Below are 24,778 nucleotides of genomic sequence, written 5' to 3' on the forward strand. Positions count from 1 at the left end.
CCCAGCACTGCCACATTCCTCACTTTGATGCAATAATACACCAAGAAAAACCATTTAAAATGTTATTGGGCACCTTAAATGCCTTAAGATGTGTTCTCACCCTGGTTGAGCTCACAGCAGATGCACAGATCACGGAGGTGAGGGATTTGTAGGACTCGCCGCACACATTCTACTGGTCCGTGTGCATCGGCCCATGAAAATAATGCTGATTAGTTCCTCTGTGGACACGAAACTGATGCACAGTGTGCAATTTGGAAATGACAGACAGCAGGAAAGGGGCTGAGAGCTTTCAGAGTCATCCCTGCGGTCCGTAATGTCAGCAGTCTGTCGGAGATCAGAGGAAGCCATCACAAGCGCAAGCAGACACTCCCCAGAAAGACAGACGTCCAGCAGAGCTGCTGAGCACAGATTACACCCCCAAGCTGCTCAATGAGGCACTTTCCAGCAAGACAGACGCACAGTAAATGGTTGAAGATGGCAGCACAGTGCCCCCCCAGACAGGGTTGACCGTTTGCCAGCATTAGAACACTTTGCTCAGCATTCTGCCTGGTTTTCAGCTTCCTGTTGAATTACTCTCCCCACACAAGCCTCACTGTGGCGAAATGAACTCCTAGCATAACATCCCACTGTCCAGCGTGCACTAGCGGAGCTGACAGGAAAAGAGGGAGCCTGACCCTCATCGTCACTCCAGCCCAGAAGAGAGCCTATCACCAGCATCACCCCTTATTCAGCCGAGACCATAAAACATTCACACAATCACAGGTGCTTTCATCCTTTTTCGCTGTAAAAACCATTTACTTCACAATCAGTAGTAAACCAGAAAATCAGGTGACATTTTATTAATCATTTAAAACAGTTCATAAGTCGGTAAAAATGCTAAAAGCATGGTCACTGTACACCTGGGGGCGGGGACCCACATCCAAAGCCCCGCCCCGAGACCCCTGCCCCCTCACTAGCCGCTCCTACTGCGTCCCAGCACCTTGCCTTTCAGGGCCTCAAAGTGACCACTCTCCAGCGCCCTCCGCAGGGCAGAGAAGAAGCCACCATAGTGTGCCAGGTTGTGCAGCATCAGCAGCACACCAGCTAGCAGCTCCTTGGTGACCAGCAGATGGTGCAGGTACGCCCTCTTGTGGTTCTGACAGCAATAACACTCACACCCTTCCACCAAGGGGCGGAAGTCATCCCGGTACCTGCAAGTCAGACAGACAAAATACGGATGCTAAGTTGCATGACAACACACACCCCCCCCCCCCCCCCCCCCCAAGTGAAACAAAAGTGCAGGCACTCACTTCTCCTCTTTCAGATTCATCTCAAAGCAGGTCATCTGCTGCAGGTCTGCCGGCTCCTCAGAGTCCTTCATAAGCTCCCGAGTCTCTGCGACTCCATTCTCCTCCTGCTCTGCACAGAGCCACAGATCTCATCATGCAACACTCAGACCCAAGATCACATCATACCAGTCGGCCTGTGCTCAAACCAGCCACATCCACCACCAAGTATGACCAAACTGTAAAGGCATATACATCCTGACCTGCAGGGGGCACCCTACCTTTGCTCTCAGGATCAAAGTTGACATTGAAGTCAAAGTTGAGGGCACAGCCCCGCTCGGTCACCAGAAAGGGGAAGAAGCCCTCAAAGAGATCGACACCCAACTCCACACATGCCAGCACCTCATCAGGACGGCCAACACCCTGGAGCAGCCTGCAATACGCACACACACACACACACACACACACACACACACACACACACACATAGCACTGGAGTAACCAATCATATGACCAGGAAAGCCAGCAGCACAGTTCATATACATGTGACTCTGCTACTCCTCCTGTAGTGGATCTATGCCAACGCAGCACCGCTTGCAGTAGTGAGCCCACAGCCACACACACCTGGGCTTATCCTGGGGCAGCTCTCTGGTTACTGCGACAATCAGCTGGTGCTGCAGCTCCTGTTCCATGGCCCTTGAGTGGAAGCCGTCCAGGACGAAGCCGCTGACGGGCCTCTTAGCCGTCTCCCGCGCTGAGTGCAGCCGCTCCTCCAGAACGTCGCCTCCCTCGATCACACCAAAGATGTGGGCCTCAGCCAGCTCCTGGGTGAGGGGGGGCACACTGCTCAGCACCATCGCGGGGTTCCCGGGCCCACACCACAGTGACAGGGGCTGACGGGGTACCTGAGCCTTGTGATGCAGCTGCAGACACTCGTCCAGGAAAGCCAGTGTCCGCTCCACGGACTTGCGGATCCTCTTTAGCGAAGTGCCGGCCTGCTGCGTGTCTCCGTCCGCCAGGCTCTGGTACCAGTCAGGCCGAACGGCAGCCTGAAGTGCCATGTAGCGCTGGACAGTGAGTTCGATGCGGCCACCGCTGCTCCATATGGACACGGTCTGTGGGCCGTACGTGCGTGTCAGAGGGTGCCGTGTCCAGTCGGAGCACAGTGGCCCAAGCACAGAGAGCCCTCACCTTGTTGGTATTGTAGCCAGAGGGGCACAGGGTTGCGGGGTCATGCAGTGAGCAGAAGAGCGGCGTGTTGTGGAGACCTGCAGGAAAGATGCCAGCCACATGGCTCAGCGGCGCCATCAAGCTGCCGGAGGATCTGCACACACCCATGGGGATTTTGCGGCCAGACTGTATTCATCTTTTAATCACTCTATTCTTCATCTCACTTCATAACACACAGACTGCACTGTGATGAGATCACAGACAAACAGACAATGGTGTATGATACCTGCAAATTTAGCTGCACCCTCTTGGAAGGACTCTAGCACCTCCTGATGCTCAGCCCTAGAAAAGCGAGTGAGGGACGCTGATGGTAAAAGGCATCATCTATATGAAATGTGCATCACATCTGTATGTGTGTATAATGATGCACTGATTATGAGAATGTTTGTGTGCATCCTTGTAATTATTACATTTGGGGGACCAGATTTCCCCACAATATGTTAAAACCCGTAACTTGTATTTTGTTTGGCGACTTATGGGGCAGGGTGGGAGTTAAGGTAGTCATAATTGGGATTTTAGGGTTATGCCCATAGAAGTTATTGGTGAGCCCCCATAAAGATATGAATAAGTGGAGTGTGTCTGTGGGTGTGTGGGTGCGCGCGGGTGCTCACACGGAGGCCAGAGGCAGCAGGGCGCCGGCGGGCAGTGCCCCTAGTGTCCTAAGCGTATCTTGCGTAAGATGCGGCACAGAGCAACAGCGTGTGTACAGCAGGCACCCCGGCAGCTCTATGCTGTGCTGCCCTCCCACGCCCAGCCCGCTGAGGATCCCCAGCCGAGCGCCCCGCACCAGCCGGCGAAGCTCCAGCTTCATGCTACTTTCCTAAAGGGGGAGGAGAGGCACGGTCAGAGCGCGTCAGACAGCGGCTCGCTCCGCGCAGAAAAGCCCCTCCTTGTTTATCGGCTTGTAACGGCGGTTATCATCACTTCTTAAGAGCAGGGCTGCCAACTTTGGTCAGCTGGCTGGAATAAAATTTTGAAGTCTACACACACATGCATATGATGTAGCTAATTTTAGGTTTATAATGGAATAATATCGACATGCCGTAAGACTTCCTGCGTGAGTGTTACACCAGATGCCCGAGAGCTGGCAACTCTAACCGGCACAGGGACACAGGCAGGTATTTAGAACACATTAACTCTGCCGTAAACGATGCACCAAAAATCCAATAAGAAAATGCGGCAATAAATAATAACAAAAAGAATCAGCTAATCGAAATGAATGAAAAACAGCGAATTAAACCAAACTCACCCAGCTCGAACGGGTTCACGTGTAACACCACTCGACGCACGATTATGAGCATGCGCATTAGCAACGCCCGCTTTTTACATCATCAACAATTGTCCAAGCAGTCGCGAATGGGAAAAGTCTCTGGTTCACGACTGGCAGAAACAAAGGCAACATTTGCCTGGTTGTTAGAGGTCTAATAATAGGACTAATATAACTGAGTGACATTTTGAAGACATATTGCTAATAATGTATTTACAACTTCAAGTTCAAGACGTTGTGCGAGACGTCGTTGCTATGGTTACTCCTTAACGCTTTAGTCTTGCCTAAATCTGTGACTTGTAGTTCTGTTATTGTTTTAAACATGGGAATTACAGCGAATGGATCGTCATTTTGACTACAATACCCAGGACGCCACATCGAGCTACATTACCGATGGTACTTCGGAACCGATAGCGCACCGGTTCCTTTTTCGTGAATCTAGCTCTTCTTTAAAATATCTTTGTATCTCTGTATCTTTAAAAATACTGCACACAAATTCCAGAAAGCAGAGGCAAAAGAACCTCAAGCCACATGGCACATTTCGTACCGAAGCCGGACCTCTTTCGCTGGAAGAGGATCACCAAGAATGAAACGCATACTAAGGTAAAGAAACATCTTTTGAATGAATACCAGTAGTTTTCTGCTTCCACCAGAAACAAAGTAATTTCGGCCAAATCATCGTCTAGTACATTACGTTTCGGTTTCGTTTAATTCCAAAACTAGGCGAAGGTGAACAGAGATGACATTGAGCAATGGAGGCAGGTAAGAACGAACTTTTAATTGTTCCCTACTAAAGTGTCAAAGAAAGGGGTATTATGCCACATGAGCATCTCGGCATGAGGTCTGTCTACTGGGGGGGGCATGTTCACGTGTTCAGATCCCCGTTTGCCTTTAGCTGTCCCTCTGTAAATACACCCCCGCTGGTCGCGATGGTGCCGAGCAGGGTTAGGACTGTCACTGTGGTCCCGCAGACGGTGGAGTCCGCCTCGCAGCTGGCCATATCCCAGGTGCTCTGCGGCAGGCGGAGAGAAGTGCCCCGCGTGGGTAGGAGTGGCCAGGCCATAGCTCTGCGTAACCAGGGGCAGCTCCGTGATCACGATGCCGCCTTCAGCGAAGGTAGGCTTGTGCATGTCTGCGCCTGTCTTATTTAAACACAGGTCAGATGGCACCCTCACGAGTCCTGCCCTCTACAGCCCAGGCTCTGCTGAGTGACTGGATGAACAGCAAACTGCGACTGGAGCTGGAGGTGGGAGAGGATGAGGATGAGAGAGACACTGACAGCCCGATGTCACCTTCTGAACAGCCGGGATTTCTGCAGTACACCAATTTTGATGGTTAAGTGGAAGAGCAATTGCACACATTAAGCACGCACATACACACACTCGCACACAAAGCTGCAGCACTTGCCTCTCACACCTCCTTCTGTTTTGTTTAGACCTGCACTCACACCTGGAGCAGGAAGCAGACAGCTCCACAGCACACACACTCTTGCAGGAGCTCATGCAGAGGACAGCAGTGGATTGTGGGATACTAGAAGAATCCCTTCTGAATACGGAGAGAGAGAAGAGGAAGCAGACAGACCCGCGCGTCACCATGGAGATCCGTCATCAGCAGGTTCGAGAGAGACGGACATGGCTGGATGCTGAACGGGAGCAGAGATACAGAGAGGAGGCATTGACGAGGGAAGGGAGGAGAGAGAGAGGGAGGAAGGAGGGGAGTAGAGAGGCACACCAGCAGGACAGGAGGAGGCAGGAGGCTCTGCTGGAACAGGAGGTGGTGCGTTTGCGTAAAGAAATGGAGGAGAAGAGGAGTTTGGAGCAGCGGATGAGGTACAGTACCCAGAAACCCCTTCTCTGGCTGGTCCAGCCAACGTTCTGGTTCTATTCCATACATGGAGGCCATAAGACTGTGCTGTGCTCTGGCAGGGAGCAGGAGAGGATGAACAGGAACAGGTCAAACCATGTCTCCTCCCTGTCTGACCCGGGCCTCTCCCAGCACTCCCAGAATTCCCAGTCTAGTATGCAGCAGGACTGGCAGCGGCTGCACAGGATGCAGGTGGCAGAGGCCAAAGCCCAGCTGCAGGGGCTGCGGGTGCGTGTTCGGTCGCGTGTGCGTGATCAGCTGCGGAGGCGGAGTCCCGCTGATGCCCATTCATTGCCCCTTCTCTCTATGTCAGTATTTGCAGAGCCACTTCTCAGCCTGGCACCAGACGGTGCTGCAGCAGCGCCTGCGCATGGGCAAGGCGGCGGCTCTCTCTGATTGGAAGAAGCAGCAGAGAGCATGGCGTGCCTGGCGTCTGCGGGTGTGGCAGCAGCAGGCACGGCGAGAGGCTGAGGGGGCAGAGGAAGAGCTCCGCGCTGACAGCAGGTAGGAGGGCTGGCTGCAGCATCAAAGTGGGGCCCACAGCACCAACAGCAGCATCCGGCAAGGCCCTGACCACAATGTCTGCGTGTAATACCTCAGGTGCTGCCAGGTGGCACTGGAGAGTAACCGACGTCGGCTGCTGAGGCGGGGCCTGGCAGAGTGGCAGGCCTGGTGCTGTGCTCGGCAGCAGCAGAGGGATCTGCAACTGGGGCGGGAGGAGACGCGGCGCAAGATGGCTGCCTTGGTCAGTGCGGCAGCAGCGGGAAAGCTGGGAGGGGGGCAGCCTTTGGCTCCACCCTCAAGACCTGCAGCGATGCACTCCACGAGGCAGGTGAGTGGGAGGACCACCTGTCTCACCTTTAGCATTATCATCGTCAGAGGGGGTAAGGGCTCTTTGTTGCTCCTTACAGGCAGGGGACGCTGATGTCCTACCCACACAGCACAGTGCCCCCTGTTGGCTGGACGGGGATGCGCTGGGCAATGGGCTAATTTGCCAACAACAGCAGGAGGGCATCAGCATTAAGCAGTCTGTCCAGAAGGAGGAGAGTCAGAAGCAGAGAATGCTAGGATTGAAGCGGGAAGCCAATCAGGAGCAGGACACCGAAGGGTCCAGGTAACTGTGACCATGCTTTCAAACCAGATCAGTGAAGACCATTGTGATTCATTGCTAACCAGGGCAGTAATTTCACATACAGCAAGCAGAGGTTCCTGAGGCAAACCAGAATCTCCCGAGCAGTACCCAGAATCCTCCAGGTTCCCTCTACCCATCCCCACCCTGTGGTCAGAGGTCAGTTACTGTCTCCTTCACCTGTAGGGAACAGAGTAAATATTATACCTCACAGAGGTCTAACACATTGTGTCGCCTCCAAGCTATGGAACAGCGTGCCAAGCTGCGGGCAGAGCGACAGAGGGAGGTGCAAGAGATGAGGAAGAGGAGGGAGGAGGAACAGCTTGTGAGTGAAGCACCGTCCTCCTCAGTGGGGTGAAGTCCGCATCTACTCAAGCTACCTGACCCCTCTGTCTGCTCCCAGAAGCAGCTGAGAGCAGCAGAGGAGGCACAACAGAGGGAAGAGGAGGAGGAGAAGCAGGCTGTGCTGGAAAGGAAGAGGGAGCAGAGGAGGCAGGAGAGGGAAGTACGTGTAATGCAGCAGGGGGGGGGCAGAGGGGCCTTGCTGAGTAAGCCAGCGATACACGTCCAACTGGATGAATAATCAGGAGAAGCATGTTTGTACATCTGTCACCTCGTTTACCTCCTCAATCCCCTAACCCAAGGGTAGTGCCTCCCACTGACCCCCCCTACCAACCAGAAAGAGGAACATCTCTGATAACAGTAATGTGTGTACTGCTCACACGTGCCCCCTAGAGGCAGCTGGAGCGCCAGCACAGGGCAGAGAGAAGCCGCCAGCTGAGTGCCAAGGCGCTGCAGTACCGCTGTCGTGCCCTGCTGCTGCTTCACGGCCTGGCACCATGGCGACGGCTGCTGGAGCTCCGGCGCTGCCAGGAGCAGGTGAGTCCAGGCATCGAGACTCAGCTCCCCCCCTCCCCCATCCCCCCCCCCACGTCTGAAGGCTCTCCCTCTCCCCTCCCAGCTGGCCATAGAGCACCATGGCCGCTCGGTCCAGAGGGCATTCCTGCTCTCCTGGGTTCGACTTATGAGTGAGTGCCAGGCTGAGAGGGAGGCGCGTGCCGACCACTTCCACAAGCACCTCCTGCTACGGAGGGGCCTTGGAGGCTGGCTGAAAGTGAGCAGGCACGCAGACGCACACAGTCACACACGGGTGTGCGCAGTCACACACAGACATGTGCAGTCATACAGCCTCGGGCAGACATGCTCGGACATGTACGCAGTCACACACACTCCGACCTTTCCACCCTGACTCCCGCTTCGGGCCCAGCTGAAGAACCTGGCCTTGACCCAGACGCTGCGAGCTGATGAGTTCTTCCGTCTTGGGACCCTGAGGAAGACACTGGCAGCGCTGCTGGTTCACATGACCCGAGAAAAGCTGGTTGCCTGCGAGCAGGAACGCCGAGCCTCGGAGTACAGTGACAGGTGAGCCCGAGGTCACGTATGGGGGATGTCATATGATGTGTATATGACTGGCTTCCTCCTGCAGGCGGGTTGTGCAGCGCTGCGTCCAGGCCTGGCAGACCCTCCCCGGGCTGCTGCGTAGGGAGCGGGAGAGAGAGCAGCGGCGATGCCGGCTGCGCAAGCGGGTGGCTGAGATTCTGCCCGACTTCAGGGCCTTGTCCGCAGCAACTTCCTGGGACCTGGGGGTCCCAAGCCACTCTGACTTTTGACCCCCAGCAGCTGGCAGTTCGACTAAAGACACAAGCTGTTTTCAAAGCACACTGCTGATTTATTAGACTGGCAGGATACAAAGCAGAAAGGACCCCCCCCCCCAAGAGCGGAGGTGACTGTGGGATATCCATGTCAGGGCCAGGCTGCAGATCCTTCTCTCTCGTATGAAGGTGCCACGCTGTGTCTCATGGCAGCATAGAACGACACACATGAGCTGCGTGGACCTTCCCGATGAGCTGCATCTCCACAGACTTTCAAAAAAGGCACTAACTCGGGGGAGAACGTCAGAAAGTGTGTGCAGAGAAACCACAGGATTACGCCCCAGCACCATTTCCATGTAATGAGCAGCAGCAGCTGGCCTGTGTGTGGCTCATGGATCATGTGACCAGGACTGGGGAAGGGGGTGCTATGATGCCAAGATCATAATGCCAATAAAACCAGCTCTCAAAATGACTCGTATGGCTCCTCTATTCCACACAACATACTGAAGCAAGCAGTATCAGGATGTGACGCTGTGCAGCGATCTGGTCAACACCAGAAGTGGTACAACAACAAAGTCCAGAGCAGTTCGCACCAGCAGGCAGGGGGCTCTACACCACATCAGGGAGACCTGGGAACATGGGCTCCAACGACAGGTGCATGGTGAGGAACTCGAGCCAGTTGGTACGGAAGCCGCGCGTATGCAGCCCTGTGTCGACAAGCAGGCCCCAGAGGCGCGTGCGGCCCGTCTTCTCTCGCAGGGCCAGGCGAGCCTCCCGTTCTGTTACGTTGTAACTGATGTTGATGACTTGCAACACCAGCAGGTGGAACAGCCCCCCTGTCACCACACTGCTGTACCAGGCACAAGTGAAGCACAGCGCTGTGCTGTGGACAAACAGAGAACTGCAATTACTTAAGCTGAGCAGGAGATGCCTTGATAATTGTGAGGTCGCAGGGAACAGGACAGTGAGGTGTAATGTCTGCAGTGAAACAACTGTACACTGGGCCCTAGGGTAAAAATGGGCCATTGCCCCCCCCCCACCAAATTCACACCTAGGGCCTACTCATGCCCTTGCAATAGCTGCAGATGATGGAATTTAAGCAGACTTCAAATATCATACCCATCATGCACTGTAGTAGTTAGCAAATTCCACAAACATGCTTTTTTTTTGTTAAATATACGCCTCGACAACATAGTTTGATTACAAATCATTACAAACTATTTAATTTCAAAATTGTTTTTAGTACCAAATATTTTTTGTGTTGACTCCCACCATAATGAGGCTGTATTCATAAAAATGAGAGGTATGAAAGTAGCATGTCACAAATTTGTGTAAAATGCAGGACATTAACAACTCAATTCTCATAAATGTTCCGTGTGTGAGATTTGCAGTAGGAGGGGGGACTTGGTGACATGGTGGTCCCTGGGGCAACCCTGTCTACCAGTCTGCCCCTATATGTCTGTGCCGGTTTATATTAGTACCAAATGTCCCCACAATGTGGTAAAACCTGTTACTTTTTATCTGGTGGGGACATTTTTTCAGGTCCCCACAATATAAACCTCAATTATGTAGTTGCAGTAGAAAAACTAAAATAGCCAAAAATGTTGTACTTTGCTTGGTTAATTATGGTTAAGGTTAGGGCTGAACAAGGGTCAGGGTTATCATTGTAAGCATTGTTATGATAGGAATGATTACAATGATAGAATGATTACAATGATAGAATGATTATAATGATAGAATGATTACAATGATAGGAATATATGTATGTGCCGGTATCTGTGTCTCTGAGTGAGTGTGTGTCTGTCTTTGGGTGTTTCTAAATACCAAGAATACTCATACTTGTGGTCTTTGCAAGAGCAGTTTTGCTAATTTACCTCCTAAGAATGCATTTGGGATGTAATGAATCTTGAGATTGTTCTCATTTGGCATGGATGCAATCAATGTATCCTTAATATCTGGAGATGCAAAAACAACATTCTACAGTCCTCTGTATTTTCGTTCTTAGTATTGGATCTGGTCTTCGGCAATGGAAGATGACATAAAACGGGTATGCAAGAACACAAGTATGGTTAAGTACGCATACTGAGAAAAACCATCTGTGTGCATCTCTTCCTTTCTCTGTCTGTGTGCACTATGTCCCTACCTGTACTGGGCATACACGTCGGGGCAGTAGAAAAGGGCATAAAGCAGGTTCTGATGTGGACAGATGCTACGCAGCACCAGGCTGATCCCGTACACCGACGTCAAAAGGAAGAGGAGGAGTGTCAGCAGGAAATTGCGATGATTGGCCTGACCCACACAGCTGTTGATCCTGATTGGCAGATCGATCAGACAGTGAGTCATGGTACATCAGCTCAGCTTATGGTACATCCGCCTGCTTCGTTATGGAACGATGTGACAGGGACAGACTGATTCACACACTACTATCACAGACATTGTGACGTCTCATCGCTTTGTTACGTAAGGCCTAATTACCCCACATGTGAACGCGCCTATCCCGCGTATCAGTAAGGACATAGAGGAGACCTCCCAGAATTTTGAGTGACGAAACTCACCAGACGCAGTGGTGGTCCATGCGATAAACGCAGGCGCTGCAGATTCTGCAGTGCCCTGACCGTGGGGGGCGCATTATCCTGCAGGTGGGGCACCAGTTCTTCTTCAAGCTATTAGCTTGTGCCGCTGGCCCTGCCCCCTGCCCCGCGGGAGCTGCCCGGCTGGCAATTGCCACCGCCTGACAAGAGCCGTTGGACTGGCTCTGCTCGTCCTGCTCAGGCAGTCTTCCGTAGTAAGTCACGGTGCTGTGAGCATCGGCGGGGCAGGCCTTCACAAATCCAGGGTCCCGCTTAGTGCGAGCCAAGGAGATCAGAGTGAGCACCATGCCTGTTGTCACGGTGACTAGCTGGGCTCCTTCCACATCACCCCGTGGAAGGACCTCGGTGAGGAAGAGGTAGTACATATAGGCCAAGGAGAAGAGCGCGAGGCTGAGGAAGAAGAGAGTGCGGCCTTTACGCCGGTGCGTGACGTAGTAGTACCAGAGCACCAAGACCGGCAGAGCCGTCAGCACTACCATGCCCGCCAGGAAATGCAGTGCCGCCAGCCGCAAGAGCACAGGGAGCAGCACCAGGGGTGGCACCACCGACAGCTCCACCCGCTTGGCCCCCCGCAGCCAGGGCACACGCAGTCGGTCTGTCACCACGGCGACCACCCGGGACAGTGAGTCAGCCTTTTGAGGCTGCCGCTTCAGCCACCTGCGAGCGTGTAGGCAAGGGAAGGAGTATCAGTTAAATCTTGATGCTGTGCGGGATTTGGCCTCATGAGTGCCCCCTGCTGCCCGTCACCTGTCACAAGCCTGGTCCAGGTCCTCGCAGTCACAACAGCAGGCCGCCATGTGCTGCCGGTCCCCCTGGCGGTCCACATACTCACAGCAGCACAGGGGATCGTCTGGTTCCGGTGGCCTGACCCTCCCCCTCATGGTCCCTCTTTCAGCCAATGGCACTGCAGCATGGGCAGGGCTAACACACCTGCAAGGGGGAGCAGCCAATCACACGAGTAGCAACACCAAGCAGCAGGAGCCCTGTGAGAGAAGCAAAGTGGGAACGAGTGGCGACAGCTGCTGTGGAGACCAGGAGATGGCAGACTGGCACACCTTCACTGCGCCGTCCTGACAAGCCACACTGGCCTGCGATAGAACCAATGTATTACAAAGAGTAGATCACAGAGTCTCACATAAGAATGCAGCTACCTGGACTCCTGGTTTGCAAGGAAGCAGTATGAGACCAGTGCAGGATACATACAGAACTAGCATGGGACTTGTACACGACTAGCAAAAGACCGGCCTGGGACTGGAATGTCTCAGGGGCTTACAAATTAGGCCACGGCTGTTCTGATTTGGTTATCCGTAACAATCCTTCTTCGCTAGAACCATATCCTCATGTAAGAAATAAGGTCAGACTTGTCCCAGGAGAACCACTAACTAGGACAATTCATTTTGTTGCCCATGAACTTGACAGCAGCAGCAGTGGAAACAAGAGATGGCGACTGTAAGCGGGAAAGCTTGCGGTCTCTAAATGTGGCGAGTGGCCCCTCGCAGGCTGGAAGCCAAAAGCTGGGTCACTTAACCATAAAGAGATGCTTAGCAACAGCAAACCCTTCCTCCATACTTCACGAATCACGTAACACATCCACCGCCTCCAGTTACGGTCAGCTTAACGCCCCATTCAGGCTGCCAGTCCTGGAAATCAGCGCTTTGTTGTATCCTGTTACAAAGTGTTTATCCTACGAGACAATTTAAATTTGAAAGAAAGCCAAACGGGATAAAAAAAAAACTATCCCACTATGCTTCTATATCAGGACACGGACTGATGTTAAGCTTATGAGCTGAATATGGATCGATAGACCTCCCACTTAACACGCATTACGCTGAAAGCAAAGTGATCAAGTTACGGCGCCTGCTTATTGTTTGCGAGAGCAAAGGCAGGTAAAGTGACGCCGCCTCGGGGCAAGCCGGTCAGGCGTGGCGCTCATCCCGATTGACTGGGACTGAAGTGTGCATATATGGCCATGCTGGTGTGTGACAGTTCCGAAGTGTGTCCCTTAGCAAAACTTAAGCCGAAGTGCGGATAGGCAGCATGGGTAGGCGCGCACAAATCCGAGGGAAATGAAAGCGAAACCGCATCCACCAACGCGAGATTAACCAGCTGACCTTTATTATTCCGGCTCTCGCACACGTCCCGGCACCTCTACGCCCCACATGTCGGTCCGGCAGCACGCACGGAGCCTAGGCACGGCACGGCACGGACTCCCTGGCTGGCTCCAGGACCCACCTTGAGCGTAGCGGCAGCGGCGGTGTACTTGTTGCACATTGATGGGAAATCAGCGAGTCAGGGCTCCGGACGTGTCTGAAGTGTGGGCGACCTTTCGTCTGACAGCAAAAGTCCACTTTTCAGCCCAGGCGGGGGCGCGATGACTTGAACTCGCAGATTGCGCCCGCGCTCCGTGGCGAAGCGGAATCGGATTCGGAGCTGAGGCCGGAGTCAAAGTGTGATCCGGGAAAGGGGGAACGGGGTATGGGTGTTCGCCGCCAGGCGACGATACGCCTGCATGCAGTGTGTACTAAGTGCGAGTGAAGCAGCTTCCTCCCGCAGACTCCTGACGTCAGTGGCCGCTAACCCTTTACTGTCCACAGGTGAAGATCTCACAGCTCTCCGGGGTGGAGATGTCCCAGCCGGGCAAGCAGGTCTACATGAAGCGTCAGCCCCGTCAACCCACTGATGACGCACATCCCAGCGCAAAAACAAATAAACGGCAATTATTTGAACTTCGGTGGATTCTTTTTGAAAAATAATCCTGCCACGTCAGTGCAAGTGAATGGTTGAAGTGGCAGTGAGCTCCAGGGGCACTGTGGACAACAGTGCTTTTATTTACTTCTTTCAGTGTCACTGGTTTTATTTATGTACTTTTTTTAATGAGTTCCTGTTTATAGGGCAGTTGTAAATAGCAATGTAATCACTATTTTGATATTCAACAGCAATAACAAGCGGGGCAGTACACTAACAGCCATATGTGCATATTTATGCAGCGACCGTTGACCAGAGCCGGTAGAACACTAGAGCAGACAAAGACGCGCTTAATATGGGATCATATTACGCACTACACACCCCTCTGGGAACAGGATGAGTGAGGGTTCCAGCTTCCAGCCAGAAGCACCTTAACCCTGAGCCGCTCAAAGAGCCCGGAATGGAGGGTGTCACCACATGACTGGCATAAATGCCCCACCATCACACAATTAGACACACAGATGCGAAAACCTTTATTAGAAAGCAATGGGCGGGTGTCACAGTGGGTCAACAGCACGGGTCACATTTAACTATGGAACTGAAATAAACACGCACGCTCCCAATGCAGACAAACACAGAAACAAGACGGTTAAACAGAAACAGCAGACGGAGGCGGCGGCTCGTTAAAAATTCAGTAAGGGAGGATCGACCTTCATCTTAAAAAGTTCACGTATAAAATCATAGGCACACTTCAGAGAAGCGTGAGAAATGGGATAGGAGCACAGAGGATCACAGCCTCCATTTCAACTGGACTAAATTACTCTGTGCTCACCAAAATAAAAATACCATATCTAAAAGCTAACTGAGAAATTAAATCAAAATTTAAAATGATCACAGTCAAAGCCCAGTGCTGGTGTCGGCTTCTGGTTCCACCAGCAGAACCAGTTTACAAGAAACACACCTTCAGCTGAAGGTTATAGTACAAAAGACGTGGGACATTTATGACTCGTCATAATACGTACAACACGCTTCATTCGAGGACGACATGGAAGACCAGCAGACCCATATTACACACTTCTCCAGGGGCAGGGCTGTACCCTGAATGTGTGGCTCAAATATGGAGGCAGGACTTCAGTCTAGAGGAGGAACTTCAGTCTGGGGGGCCGGTCTCATTCTGTACGTTGAAGCTCTGCTGCAGAAGCACCAGAGAGCTGCGCAGCTGCAAAAATAGAGGGTGGGGTTAGACCTGCACACAGTCAAATCACATGACCTTTCACGAGGCCCTAGCGGAAAGTAATCAGGCCAACGCACCTGTTCCAGCAGGTCAATGGAGTCCTGCAGCACAGACCTCAGCAAGTGGGTCTCCTCCATATCCCTGAGAGGAGGATACCGACGGGGCTCTGCTTCTGGGGTTAGACTGGAAGACAGAGAGGTGAGGGTGAGCACAGGGCCCATTGGGGAAGCACAGAGAGGTGGCCGGGATGCCAAGGCTCACCTGGACTCCACCCTCTCCCTGAGGCGCTGCTTGGTGCTGAGGTACATGCGCTGGGCCACATCTTCCATGGCCCACAACTTCAGGAAGAGGCTCAGATTCAGTATAGTCAGGATGAGCAGTCTGGATGAGGAAAGGGGACCCATTAGGGCCATGCGCGGGGGCCACACACCCACAACTCGCAAACCACACTCACATGAAGCTCATAGCCACCACAATCATGCCGATGTTCCATCGTTGTGGGCCCTTCCTGTCCAGGGAACCTGCGGGGAGGACATTGTTGACAGCTGTGTCTCCTGTGCGTGTGCATATGACCAGAACCACAGGCAACCGTACGCGCCTCTGCACCTGAGAGTCGGTCCCGATGGAGATCTGCCTCCACACCAAACTGCTTGCTGGTTTTGAAATGCTCTGGCACCGAGCGGCTGTAGGTCCTCCTACGGCGTCGCACACCACCTGCCTTGCTGTCCCCACCCACCGGCACCGACTCCACCTCCTCCAGCAGCTCCGCCTCTGCAAAGGTCACACTCTATTATGGCCATGAGCCAGGAGAGCGGGGGGCACCCTGCTGGCCTCGCCATAGGGGCCCCCACATCCTTGGAAGGATTTCCCAGTGACGACACTAAAGGAGCCACCGCGACTCTGCTAAAGGAGGGCAGACACAGTTCACATTCTGCTCCAGTTCTTAGATGAATCTAGAACACTGCAATGCCAAATCTGGCCAGATACATGAAATTTACTGAGTTTAGCATTTTGGATTCTGGGAAATTTGTGTATTTTATGAAGGATGTGGATTACGCTCTCTGCTGGAGGTTCAATTCCAGATTTATCCAAAAACAGAGGAGAGCATAAGTGCTGTAGAGGGTGCTCAGAGCCCGGCACGGTTGTGCTGGGTGTGAACACGAGCTGGACGAGGCCGAGTCCAGCCTGCCCCCTTAGAGGCCAATTAGCAGCATCAGCAGTGGTCTAATGAGATCATGCACTCTGCCCCTGGGCCAGGAAGTGATGACATGGCAGCAGGGAAACAGGGCTGAGGAGGACGCCAAAAACACCACGGCAGAATGCACTTATGGAAGAGATCATACAAGGACATCTGTTATATCATATACTGAAACTGACACAAAAAGCATTAAACTAAAAAGGATGAAGTTAACATATCCAGTTTAACGTAATCAACACAGATAACTTGCACTACATTCTGAAGTCCAAGACCCATCAAGTCTCTTTCCAGCTACCTGGATAGGGACTTCCGTTCCCATCTAACCATGACTACCTATAGATAGATTACACAGAGCTCCCATTTTACCACGACTACCTAAGGCCGGGTCACACCAATCGTCTATAATCACAACTACCTTTGGCCAGGTTATGCCAAGCTTCCATTTCACCACGACTACCTAAGGCCGGGTCACACCTCAGGTCACACCACAATCTCCTGTTTGAGGTCGACTACATGCTAGGTCACCAAGCAAGTGCTCCACTGCCCTCTTCGCTGACACTTTCTCCTTGACCTGAAACCATCAGCTATAAATGTGTCATGTTTAGGTTTCCCCCTCATTGTTCCTCCAGGCGAATGAGAGGCTGGTTTCATGAAACCAGAAGAACAACATCCATGTTTTAGTTTACCATCAGACAACAAAGGACAAGAGCATGCACCGAGATGTCGGAAATAGTCCGCCAGGCCACTCCAGGAGTTCTTGGCAATGAAGGATTTGACCAAACCCCAGGGCTGTCTCTTGTACTTCACGTCTGTGTAGACCCTGAACACAAAGAGGCACATTGAGCACCATGGTAGAAACGGATGGGCGCTTGAGCCTGAGAAACAGTACAGGAAGAAGCACAGCCAGGCAGGAGGGCAGGCAGACAGGCAGCTCACCTGAGGTGACATTCATGCTTGGAGTTGTGGGAGATGCAAAAACGGTTGAGTGTATAGAAATAATCATGGTACGGAACGTCATGGGTATAGACCTCTGCTTCCACCAGGTAGTGCTGTCCGACTTGCGTGTCCCTGTAGAGGGTCTGGGGAGGCGTGTGGCAGACATCGATCGATCAATCAACCGAACGATCTCCCTCTCTCTCGCTCAAAATTCATTCCTGTATACCTGGGTCTCCGTGGCTGTGGTGGACTTCCCTATGAGTGGATTATTGATGGTGACAGTGTAGTTTAGTGTTCTTTTCATGTTACCAGAGGCATTCTTCTGCCAAGGTGTGAAGGTGATACCTGGAGACAGATGAAGGAGTTGATGCTATTTACATTGCTTGTGGAACGATTGGATGACATTGTGATCCTGCTCAACTGACAGGGCACAGACAGGAATTACCTGTCACCTTTCTGGTTGCCATGAACCTCCGGATGAAAGGAGAATCTGTAAAGAGCAGCTCAAACATCTTTTCTGCACTCAAGTGGAAGAGCCGGTTTATATACACTTTACCCTGGACAGGGGCCGGACATATAGACTCATCTGCAGAGACATTAAAGAGAAGGGGTCATTAAACGGGCCAGGGGGATGCTTGGAGGGGGAAGACGCTTACGGTGTAATGATTGCTCACCATCTTCCACACTTTCTGAGCTGCTGCCCTCCGTGACACGATCCTCATTATCATTAAGGTCCAGAGTTGTCTCAGGGCATTTGGACCCCCTTTCTGAGGAAGATCGATCCAGAGGAGAATGAGAACGTTTAGACCCCCTTTCAGAGGTGGTTTGGTCCAGAGGGGACTCCAGGCGCTTAGACGCCCTTTCCGGGGTGGTCCGGTCCAGAGGCACCTCCAACCGTTTGGATGCCCTTTCCGGGGTGGTCCGGTCCAGAGGCACCTCCAACCGTTTGGATGCCCTTTCTGGGGCGGTCCGGTCCAGAGGCACCTCCAACCGTTTGGATGCCCTTTCTGGGGCGGTCCGGTCCAACGGCACCTCCAACCGTTTGGATGCCCTTTCTGGGGCGGTCCGGTCAAACGGTGTATCTGAAGTCCGGTGGCGGGATGCAGGAGAACGCGAACCCTCCTGTAAAAACACATGGTAACACCAGTGTCAAACAGTCAAATTACATACCCTCAAATCTACCCACCACCAACACTTTATGAGACTGACTGGATGATTGGTCGGCCCAGAACACTGAGCTTCGGATGCCACTCAAGCCCTTACTGTGCTCACGGAGCCCCCCCCAGACAGAGATGATGACTGTGGCTCCTCTCCAGCTGGGGAACCTCTGCCCCCTGATGGCAAACTGGTTGGCAGGATACGGAGGGAGGTGGGTCTCTCGCGTCTCCCAGCATGCTCCTCTCCAGCTGCCCGTGCTGCCATGCTGAGAGGATGAAACGCCATTGAAACTCCAATAAAACTGCCGACTGCCCTGTTTGCCTGGACAGAAAATCTAATCCTGTGATATTTCAGAAACTCTCTACCACCCCTGTAGATAGTGATTACAAAGTTGGTCTTATTACGAATTACTAATTATATAGGGTCATTCTGGCTCAACCCAACAAATATTTGGTATGATCCATGCTCGACCATCTGAGAACTGAACCATTTTGTGGCATTTTATTTGACCCTGGGCCAATATAAATATTCCAAAATTTCTTTAACGTACCTCATACAGTTTAGGAGTTACACTGGCTTGAAATTCAATGAAATTTCTCCTTCGTTTGCAAAAATGCTTGGTTGCCCATTTTCAGATGCCTGTATCTTTCCAATGGTAACACCTAGGCATCTGAAAAAATATTCTAGCTTCCCTTTACAACATACAAAAAATCTGAATAGTGTTTTGTGTTCTATGGGTTTTATTTAGAAATTGAAGCTCAATAAACCCCCTAAAACAGAAAACACCATTCGAGTAAGTGGAACCTAGAACTTTCATATGACATAACGAAAGTGACAATATTTTTACAACCCCCCGAGATTGTGCACCTCTTGACAGATTAAAGTAATAATATTTTTATCTTAAGCTGGGTACGTGGGTACAAGTTGGGTAAATGAATACATATTTGGAATCAGGCCAAGACATTTGAATTTTCTTCAGGTGCCTACGTGTTACTGTTGCAAAGATACAGACATCCAAAAACGGGCCACCAAGCATTTTTGCAAAGAAAGAAAGAAATCTCATTGAATTTGAAGCCAGTGTAACTCCTAAACTATATGAGGTAGGTTAAAGAAGTTTTGGATTATTTATATTGGCCCAGGATCAAACAAAATGCTGCACAATTGTTCAGATCGGAGATGGTCAAGCATGGATCATTTGTTGTGTTGAGCCAGAATTACCCTATTTCTTCGTCACCTCGAATTACAACATTCCACAGTACAGAAGAGGAAGATAACCTAACCTAAAGTATTACCTGGGCTCAGTCATTTAAACATTGAGAAGAAACACATTCAGTAATGTTTTCCTCAACATCCATCTTCACCCTATAAAGTTCCCATAAACAGCATAAAGAAAAGCAGTATGTTCACCTGGTCTGGTTCGTAGCCTCAGATACCAGAACGTTCTCCATGTCCTCACGGCTCAGGCCCACGTCACCTCCATAGTGCAGCAGGACCATGTGCCAGAGCTCAGGCTTGGTCAGAGGCTGAGGAAAACACATACAAATGATTAACCAAATAATCCATTCTCTCTTAACACACACATTCAAACGTAATCTTTAACAAGTATCTGCTCTAACCCAGAAATTCCAGCCCTCCTCCCTCCCTACCTAAAGACTTCAACTAATTATAATGCCGACACCTTCATACCTCAGTATTGTTAAATCTTCAAGCAACAAGTTAGGACTACAAGCGAGTGTTAAATCCGACTCTCTCCCAAAAGTTGCTCATAAGCTCCCGAGGGTGGGCGCTATAGGTGTTACCGACAGAAAAAACACCGAAACTCAGTACCCGAGCGTCCGTTTCCCCCAGCCCCTCCCCTCAACACATTCACTATCATTGGTTTAAGGACTTTATTTAGCTTTCAAAATGATTAATTGTAGCAAGCGGCGAAACGGCCGTAATGGCTAAACTGTGATCATGAAACAATCGTTAGCAGCGAAGCGTACCGCGGATCCGGTGAAAATTTCTCCCAAAAGCGGAAGGTCGAACTTCACTGCGCTGCGCAAACGTTGGATATGCAGCGGGTGGCCAGAGATGAGACAAGTGCAGCACCGCGGCCGGTGGATCCCTGACGCGGCGTTTCAGGAAGACCGTGTTCGCAATTTCAGAAACAAAGTAACCGGTGGCGAAAACAGCAACACCCGCCCTACCGTCTCCACCAAACAGGTGTCATAACAAAACCTCTGTGCACAGCACAGGCTGACGCTCCCTCCAGTCCGTATCGGAACGGCGCTTCCGCAGTAGCAGCACTTATCTCCGCCAGGACGTCGTCCACCTGCAGCCGATAAACCTGAGCGCGTCAGGGGGGCTGGCACAAGGGTGCACCTTCGCCCCACCTACTGACACCCACACGCGGGCGCTGGGCGGGACAGCCCATGCAAACCTGCCGGACACCGCAGGCTGATCGGGACGCGCCCTGGAGGAACCGCCGGTGCACGAAAGATACAAGTGGTACAAAGGGTGACGCGGCAGTGCATATGCGCCCGTAAATACTCCCGGCTGTATTAATGGTATTTATAGGGTTGTTTACCACGGCGTAGTCCCCCGACCCTCAGCCCCTGGAGCATCGGTCCGCAGGGCGGACGTAGCCATAAACGCCGCACTGAGCTAGTTGAACTGCGACCACAGTTAAATTATGCAGTTCAGCCGCGAGAATAGGGAGGCTCTTCGCCTATCTACAGCTTTCTAATAACCTACCGAGGAAATCATTTGTATTTTGCGTTATCTCACGTAAATCAGGCATCGCATCCAAAACATGTCAGACTGTGACACTTGGACTTTGGCTTGTGACAATGCTGTATTTTGTCCTGTCGTATTGGTGAGCTACGATAGCACCTTTTGTGTGCCCTTTGACTGAGACCCCACAGGCATGATTCCTTCCTCTCCTTACCATGACGTGCACAGAGGGGTTGATTAGTATGCTGTATGAAGAGAGTAAAAATACTGATTTCGGATTGCTTCCTGGCATAGATGGCATGTGTTGTGATTGGTGGATCACCTTGTCCAGAAGCGTGTTCTGCCACATCCTGAAGATGCTTTGGAAGCTCTTCTCCCTCGATGAGAAGGATGTAAAAAAGAACTATGGGGAGGACAAGAGACACATTGTCATGGAGCCGCCATCCATCAGATAGGGGTGGGCTGTGTGGGTGTGGTTACATGGCCTCCAGTCCATCATGCTTTATACTTTTTGTGTGTGTGTGGCTTAGCAGGTTAGGTTAGTTGCTGTGTCTGTCATTGTAAGTTGGCCGGTTTAGATCCCTGGGCTGACAGAGTGATCTCCCCCCTCGGCCCTTGAGTAACCTCCAGTTGCCCCAGGCATTGCCTTGGATAAAAAACACCTGCTAAATGGATGCAGTGTAGATGTGTGCAACCGTGTGTTGTGCCCTGCTGCTACCTTCTCGGCGTCAGTGCAGATCTGGATGGCATTAGGGATGAAGATGGCCGTCTTCTCCCGGGATACGGCAGTGATGATTTTCAAGGGCACCTTCAGCTATGATGGAGAAGGCAAGAGGTCAGCAGAGGGACCGTGAGGCCCCTGACAGTGAGGCCCCTGATGCCAAGCTTGTCACTCCTCTCCATTCTTCTCCTCACCGTTGTGCCCCGAAAGACATTGGTATGAAAGCACAGCCAGCCCTCTGAGAGGTAGAGCCGCCCTTGCAGCAAGATGTCTCTCTGGAGAGCGCAGGCGCAGTCTGCATGGCACCCAGGTGGGGAGGGAGGGGCTGTGAGTGGAGTAATGCATGCAGTGCTTCAAGTGCAGCTAAACTATGACTCACTCTCTCACCCATTACGAGCATCTCAGACTCTGGCAGGTCTTTGAAGAGCTTCCTGAACTCCTCACTCCGCTGTGTGTAGCAGGTGGGTGAGGCTTGTGGGGAGATCGGGCACTGCACAGGGGGCCACAGGTAGGTAAACAGCATGAAGTACTTTACAATGAAATACAGAAGTTAAATGTGTTTGTGGGGGTCATTGGCAATGTGACATGATTTTTCTGCAAATTGCATCACTATGAACCGATGACCTGCATGAATATACATAACATCCGCCAGGATCAGAAGCTCTAAGCTTTTGCATAATATAGATGTTCCTGTGAAAAGTGTCACGTAGCACCTGAATTTGGTTGTAATCCCATGATACTTCCACTAGGTGGAGGCAGTCCATAGAGCAGGAATCAATATAATTTGTATTAATTGCATTGGATTAACATTGGATTGGATTAATAAGGCTTTAATGGGATCTGCTGTGTTCTTTGGGAGATGCAGGTCATGACACTATAACTTTGAGTGTATTGCAGGTTCCAACCTCAGCTTCCTCTGGGGTGCCCTTGTCGTCACCCTGGCAATCATCGTCACTAACGGCATCAAGCCACATCCCCTACCGGGCTGTCTGGTTCGTCAGCCCAGGAGATGTTCTGATGAGATTTGGACCAGTGCTGGACCTTCTCATGAAGGAGGGAGATGGGGTCGGTGGCAGCCCTGTCTCCAGCCTTAGATGGACTTATTTACTGATAAGTCAGGCTGCTGCTTATCGTCCATAGTCTTGGTAAAGAAGGAAGAAACATTGCAGCAAATAGCACTGTAGAAAACAAGTTAAGATGCATACAGCAGATTCATACGAGGAAGTCATGTAGCTATATACAGCACCGAATCAATTAAACTGTAAATGTTAAAGGTGATATATAGTACATAGATAAAATGTCACGGACTACTATATTTTCATAACACACAATAAATTATTTTGCAGACTTATAAGATGTAGGTCTAAAACACGCAGTGAGACTATACTGTATGTAGTCGATCCATATCAAACAGTGAACTATAGTGTAAATACAGACGACTAGTAAAAAATATTCATATTGCACAAAAGTGCAACCTGCGACCTACCTGAGCCGGTGAAACCCCGAGAATCAGGTATGCGGTGGGGATCAACTCACTCTGTGTTAGAAAACGCCTCGCAAACCGGGTTTCGCTTACCGTGCCTGTGTCGGGAGGCGCATGTGTGGGAACCGGTTTATCCTGCCCGAGACCCCGGGGGACCATGCCCTCCGGCCGTATTTCACCAGGGCGGAAATAAACCTCCGTGTGGAGGTTATGAAGACGAGGAGGAGTCCTTTAAGATCTGCTAAAAGTTCGGGTTTTACCTCACCGTCCATTTGGACTTTAAATTACAATGAGTCAGTAACTTGCGCATTAATGTGGTGTAACGGGCGTAAACAGAACGATGAAAAGACTTAAGGCTGATTATACTTCTGCGTAGAATCCGCGCCGTAGGCAGCTGCGCTTCGCCCAGAAATGTAACTGCAGGCATCAGCTGGCTATGGTCAGAACACCCAGCCAAAGCCCTGTGTGCCATAAATATGCATTTTACGGTTAGTTGCGTTCTAATGCAAATTTAACCCGTAAGAGTGATAACATTTCAATATTTCTAGAGTAGTCCTTGTCGAGATACGTATGGTCGAACAGCCTTTGACCTGAAAACACTGAGTAAACGTAGCCGGTTATCCGCTTGAAATCGGGTTTATCCGCCGCGTGTTCGGCGCACTTCGGTCTAAAACACAGTCCAGTTTAAGCTTTAATGGTAATGCCTTTAGTGTATGTTAAATATATGTAAAATTATGTACTGTAGTATTATGCCACAACAATCAGTATTGGTTTGGAAACTTAAATGGTGAAAGTGAGTGATTACTAATCACTACAGTAATTTATTGTCAGAATTTACCCAGATGTTACATTCTTTTTGCAGTTAGGGCTCTCTTTTTGACACAGACATCTGGAACCCTATACTTTGCACTCCAAACACTTGCCATGCTGATCCAACAGGGGGCACTGTGCAGAATCAGCCCTCACTCCCATTGCTACAGCACAAACGCTAACTTCTTTATTTTTACTAGCAGACTGCAGCATTTGGCCATGGGTTCATGGCAGCCCTACTGAGATTCATCCTCAACACTGGTTGCATCACATCCAGTGGCTACATGCTGCTAAAGGCAAGCCTGAGCCGCCCGTTTAGGGCTCCACTGACAGAATGCTGCCATACTGGATTGAAACCAGTTTCCGGGAGGCATTTATGCTATTTCTATGCAAATAAGCCAAGGACCTGAATGAAGTTGCTTTTTAGACTGTAAAGGACAAAGGAAGAAAATCAGAGTGGAATGTGTCACACCCCTGGGCAGGACGGACCCGTGTCATCACACAGACACAGTCACACACAAATACAGACACACACACACACAAATACAAACAGACACAAACATAGTCACAAATACAGACACAAACATACATAGTTACAAATACGGACACATACTCACAGACATACAGACACAGAGTAGGGCTGCTTCTCAATACCAAGAATGCAAAGACCATACTGGTGGTCTTGGCAAGACCGGTCTTGCAATCTTGCTTTCCCGGACTGAACTTGGGGTCCAGTGAATCATGGGATTGGTCTTGTTTGGCGAGGATGCAACCGATGTATCCTTGATATTTCTGGTGGAGCAACACCAACATCTGGGGATTTTTACCGTTCTCTGTACTT

The 24,778-nt window shown here is 51.1% G+C and overlaps 4 protein-coding genes across 16 annotated transcripts; 1 reads left to right on the forward strand and 3 right to left on the reverse strand.

Annotated features, from left to right (window-relative positions):
• Positions 1–812: 812 nt before the first annotated feature.
• qtrt2 (queuine tRNA-ribosyltransferase accessory subunit 2) lies at positions 813–4,171 on the reverse strand. 4 transcript variants are annotated; one of them, XM_049010073.1, is made up of 9 exons: positions 3,745–4,171; positions 3,107–3,315; positions 2,722–2,777; positions 2,457–2,533; positions 2,171–2,380; positions 1,890–2,086; positions 1,547–1,698; positions 1,290–1,398; positions 813–1,190 (listed from the first exon to the last, which is right to left on the reverse strand). In XM_049010073.1, the coding sequence occupies exons 2-9, from the start codon at positions 3,304–3,306 to the stop codon at positions 953–955; spliced, it is 1,239 nt and encodes a 412-aa protein (XP_048866030.1). In that variant the 5' UTR covers positions 3,307–3,315; positions 3,745–4,171; the 3' UTR covers positions 813–952. The 4 variants fall into 4 exon arrangements, with proteins under 4 accessions (XP_048866030.1, XP_048866028.1, XP_048866029.1 ...); XM_049010071.1 differs by having other exon boundaries at positions 1,890–2,089; XM_049010072.1 differs by lacking the exon at positions 3,745–4,171 and adding an exon at positions 3,538–3,672 and having other exon boundaries at positions 1,890–2,089.
• Positions 4,172–4,230: 59 nt separating this feature from the next.
• On the forward strand, positions 4,231–8,629 carry ccdc191 (coiled-coil domain containing 191). 3 transcript variants are annotated; one of them, XM_049010057.1, is made up of 15 exons: positions 4,231–4,365; positions 4,486–4,524; positions 4,734–4,878; positions 4,956–5,096; positions 5,198–5,853; positions 5,939–6,129; positions 6,226–6,457; positions 6,537–6,739; positions 6,822–6,913; positions 6,997–7,079; positions 7,158–7,259; positions 7,490–7,633; positions 7,716–7,868; positions 8,022–8,176; positions 8,241–8,629. In XM_049010057.1, exons 1-15 carry the CDS (start codon positions 4,294–4,296, stop codon positions 8,422–8,424), a joined length of 2,592 nt encoding a protein of 863 aa, XP_048866014.1. In that variant the 5' UTR covers positions 4,231–4,293; the 3' UTR covers positions 8,425–8,629. The 3 variants fall into 3 exon arrangements, with proteins under 3 accessions (XP_048866014.1, XP_048866015.1, XP_048866013.1); XM_049010058.1 differs by lacking the exons at positions 4,231–4,365; positions 4,486–4,524 and having other exon boundaries at positions 4,578–4,878; positions 5,198–5,591; positions 5,688–5,853; XM_049010056.1 differs by lacking the exons at positions 4,231–4,365; positions 4,486–4,524 and having other exon boundaries at positions 4,578–4,878.
• zdhhc23b (zinc finger DHHC-type palmitoyltransferase 23b) lies at positions 8,463–14,071 on the reverse strand. Of its 3 annotated transcripts, none has more exons than XM_049010068.1 (5): positions 13,230–14,071; positions 11,745–11,927; positions 10,962–11,654; positions 10,550–10,717; positions 8,463–9,289 (listed from the first exon to the last, which is right to left on the reverse strand). In XM_049010068.1, exons 2-5 carry the CDS (start codon positions 11,876–11,878, stop codon positions 9,016–9,018), a joined length of 1,269 nt encoding a protein of 422 aa, XP_048866025.1. In that variant the 5' UTR covers positions 11,879–11,927; positions 13,230–14,071; the 3' UTR covers positions 8,463–9,015. The 3 variants fall into 3 exon arrangements, with proteins under 3 accessions (XP_048866025.1, XP_048866026.1, XP_048866027.1); XM_049010069.1 differs by having other exon boundaries at positions 11,745–11,980; XM_049010070.1 differs by lacking the exon at positions 10,550–10,717.
• A 131-nt stretch (positions 14,072–14,202) lies between these two features.
• gramd1c (GRAM domain containing 1c) lies at positions 14,203–23,262 on the reverse strand. 6 transcript variants are annotated; one of them, XM_049010064.1, is made up of 19 exons: positions 23,131–23,262; positions 22,550–22,785; positions 22,032–22,134; positions 21,839–21,939; positions 21,642–21,737; positions 21,246–21,326; positions 19,616–19,731; positions 18,314–18,473; positions 18,083–18,172; positions 17,725–17,938; positions 17,496–17,636; positions 17,277–17,395; positions 17,051–17,193; positions 16,831–16,934; positions 15,523–15,687; positions 15,371–15,437; positions 15,178–15,297; positions 14,994–15,099; positions 14,203–14,901 (listed from the first exon to the last, which is right to left on the reverse strand). In XM_049010064.1, exons 2-19 carry the CDS (start codon positions 22,616–22,618, stop codon positions 14,833–14,835), a joined length of 2,064 nt encoding a protein of 687 aa, XP_048866021.1. In that variant the 5' UTR covers positions 22,619–22,785; positions 23,131–23,262; the 3' UTR covers positions 14,203–14,832. The 6 variants fall into 6 exon arrangements, with proteins under 6 accessions (XP_048866021.1, XP_048866020.1, XP_048866018.1 ...); XM_049010063.1 differs by having other exon boundaries at positions 18,035–18,172; XM_049010061.1 differs by having other exon boundaries at positions 17,987–18,172.
• Positions 23,263–24,778: the final 1,516 nt, after the last annotated feature.

Source organism: Brienomyrus brachyistius, chromosome 4 (genome assembly GCF_023856365.1).
Source record: "Brienomyrus brachyistius isolate T26 chromosome 4, BBRACH_0.4, whole genome shotgun sequence".
In the NCBI taxonomy this organism is placed as follows: domain Eukaryota; kingdom Metazoa; phylum Chordata; class Actinopteri; order Osteoglossiformes; family Mormyridae; genus Brienomyrus; species Brienomyrus brachyistius.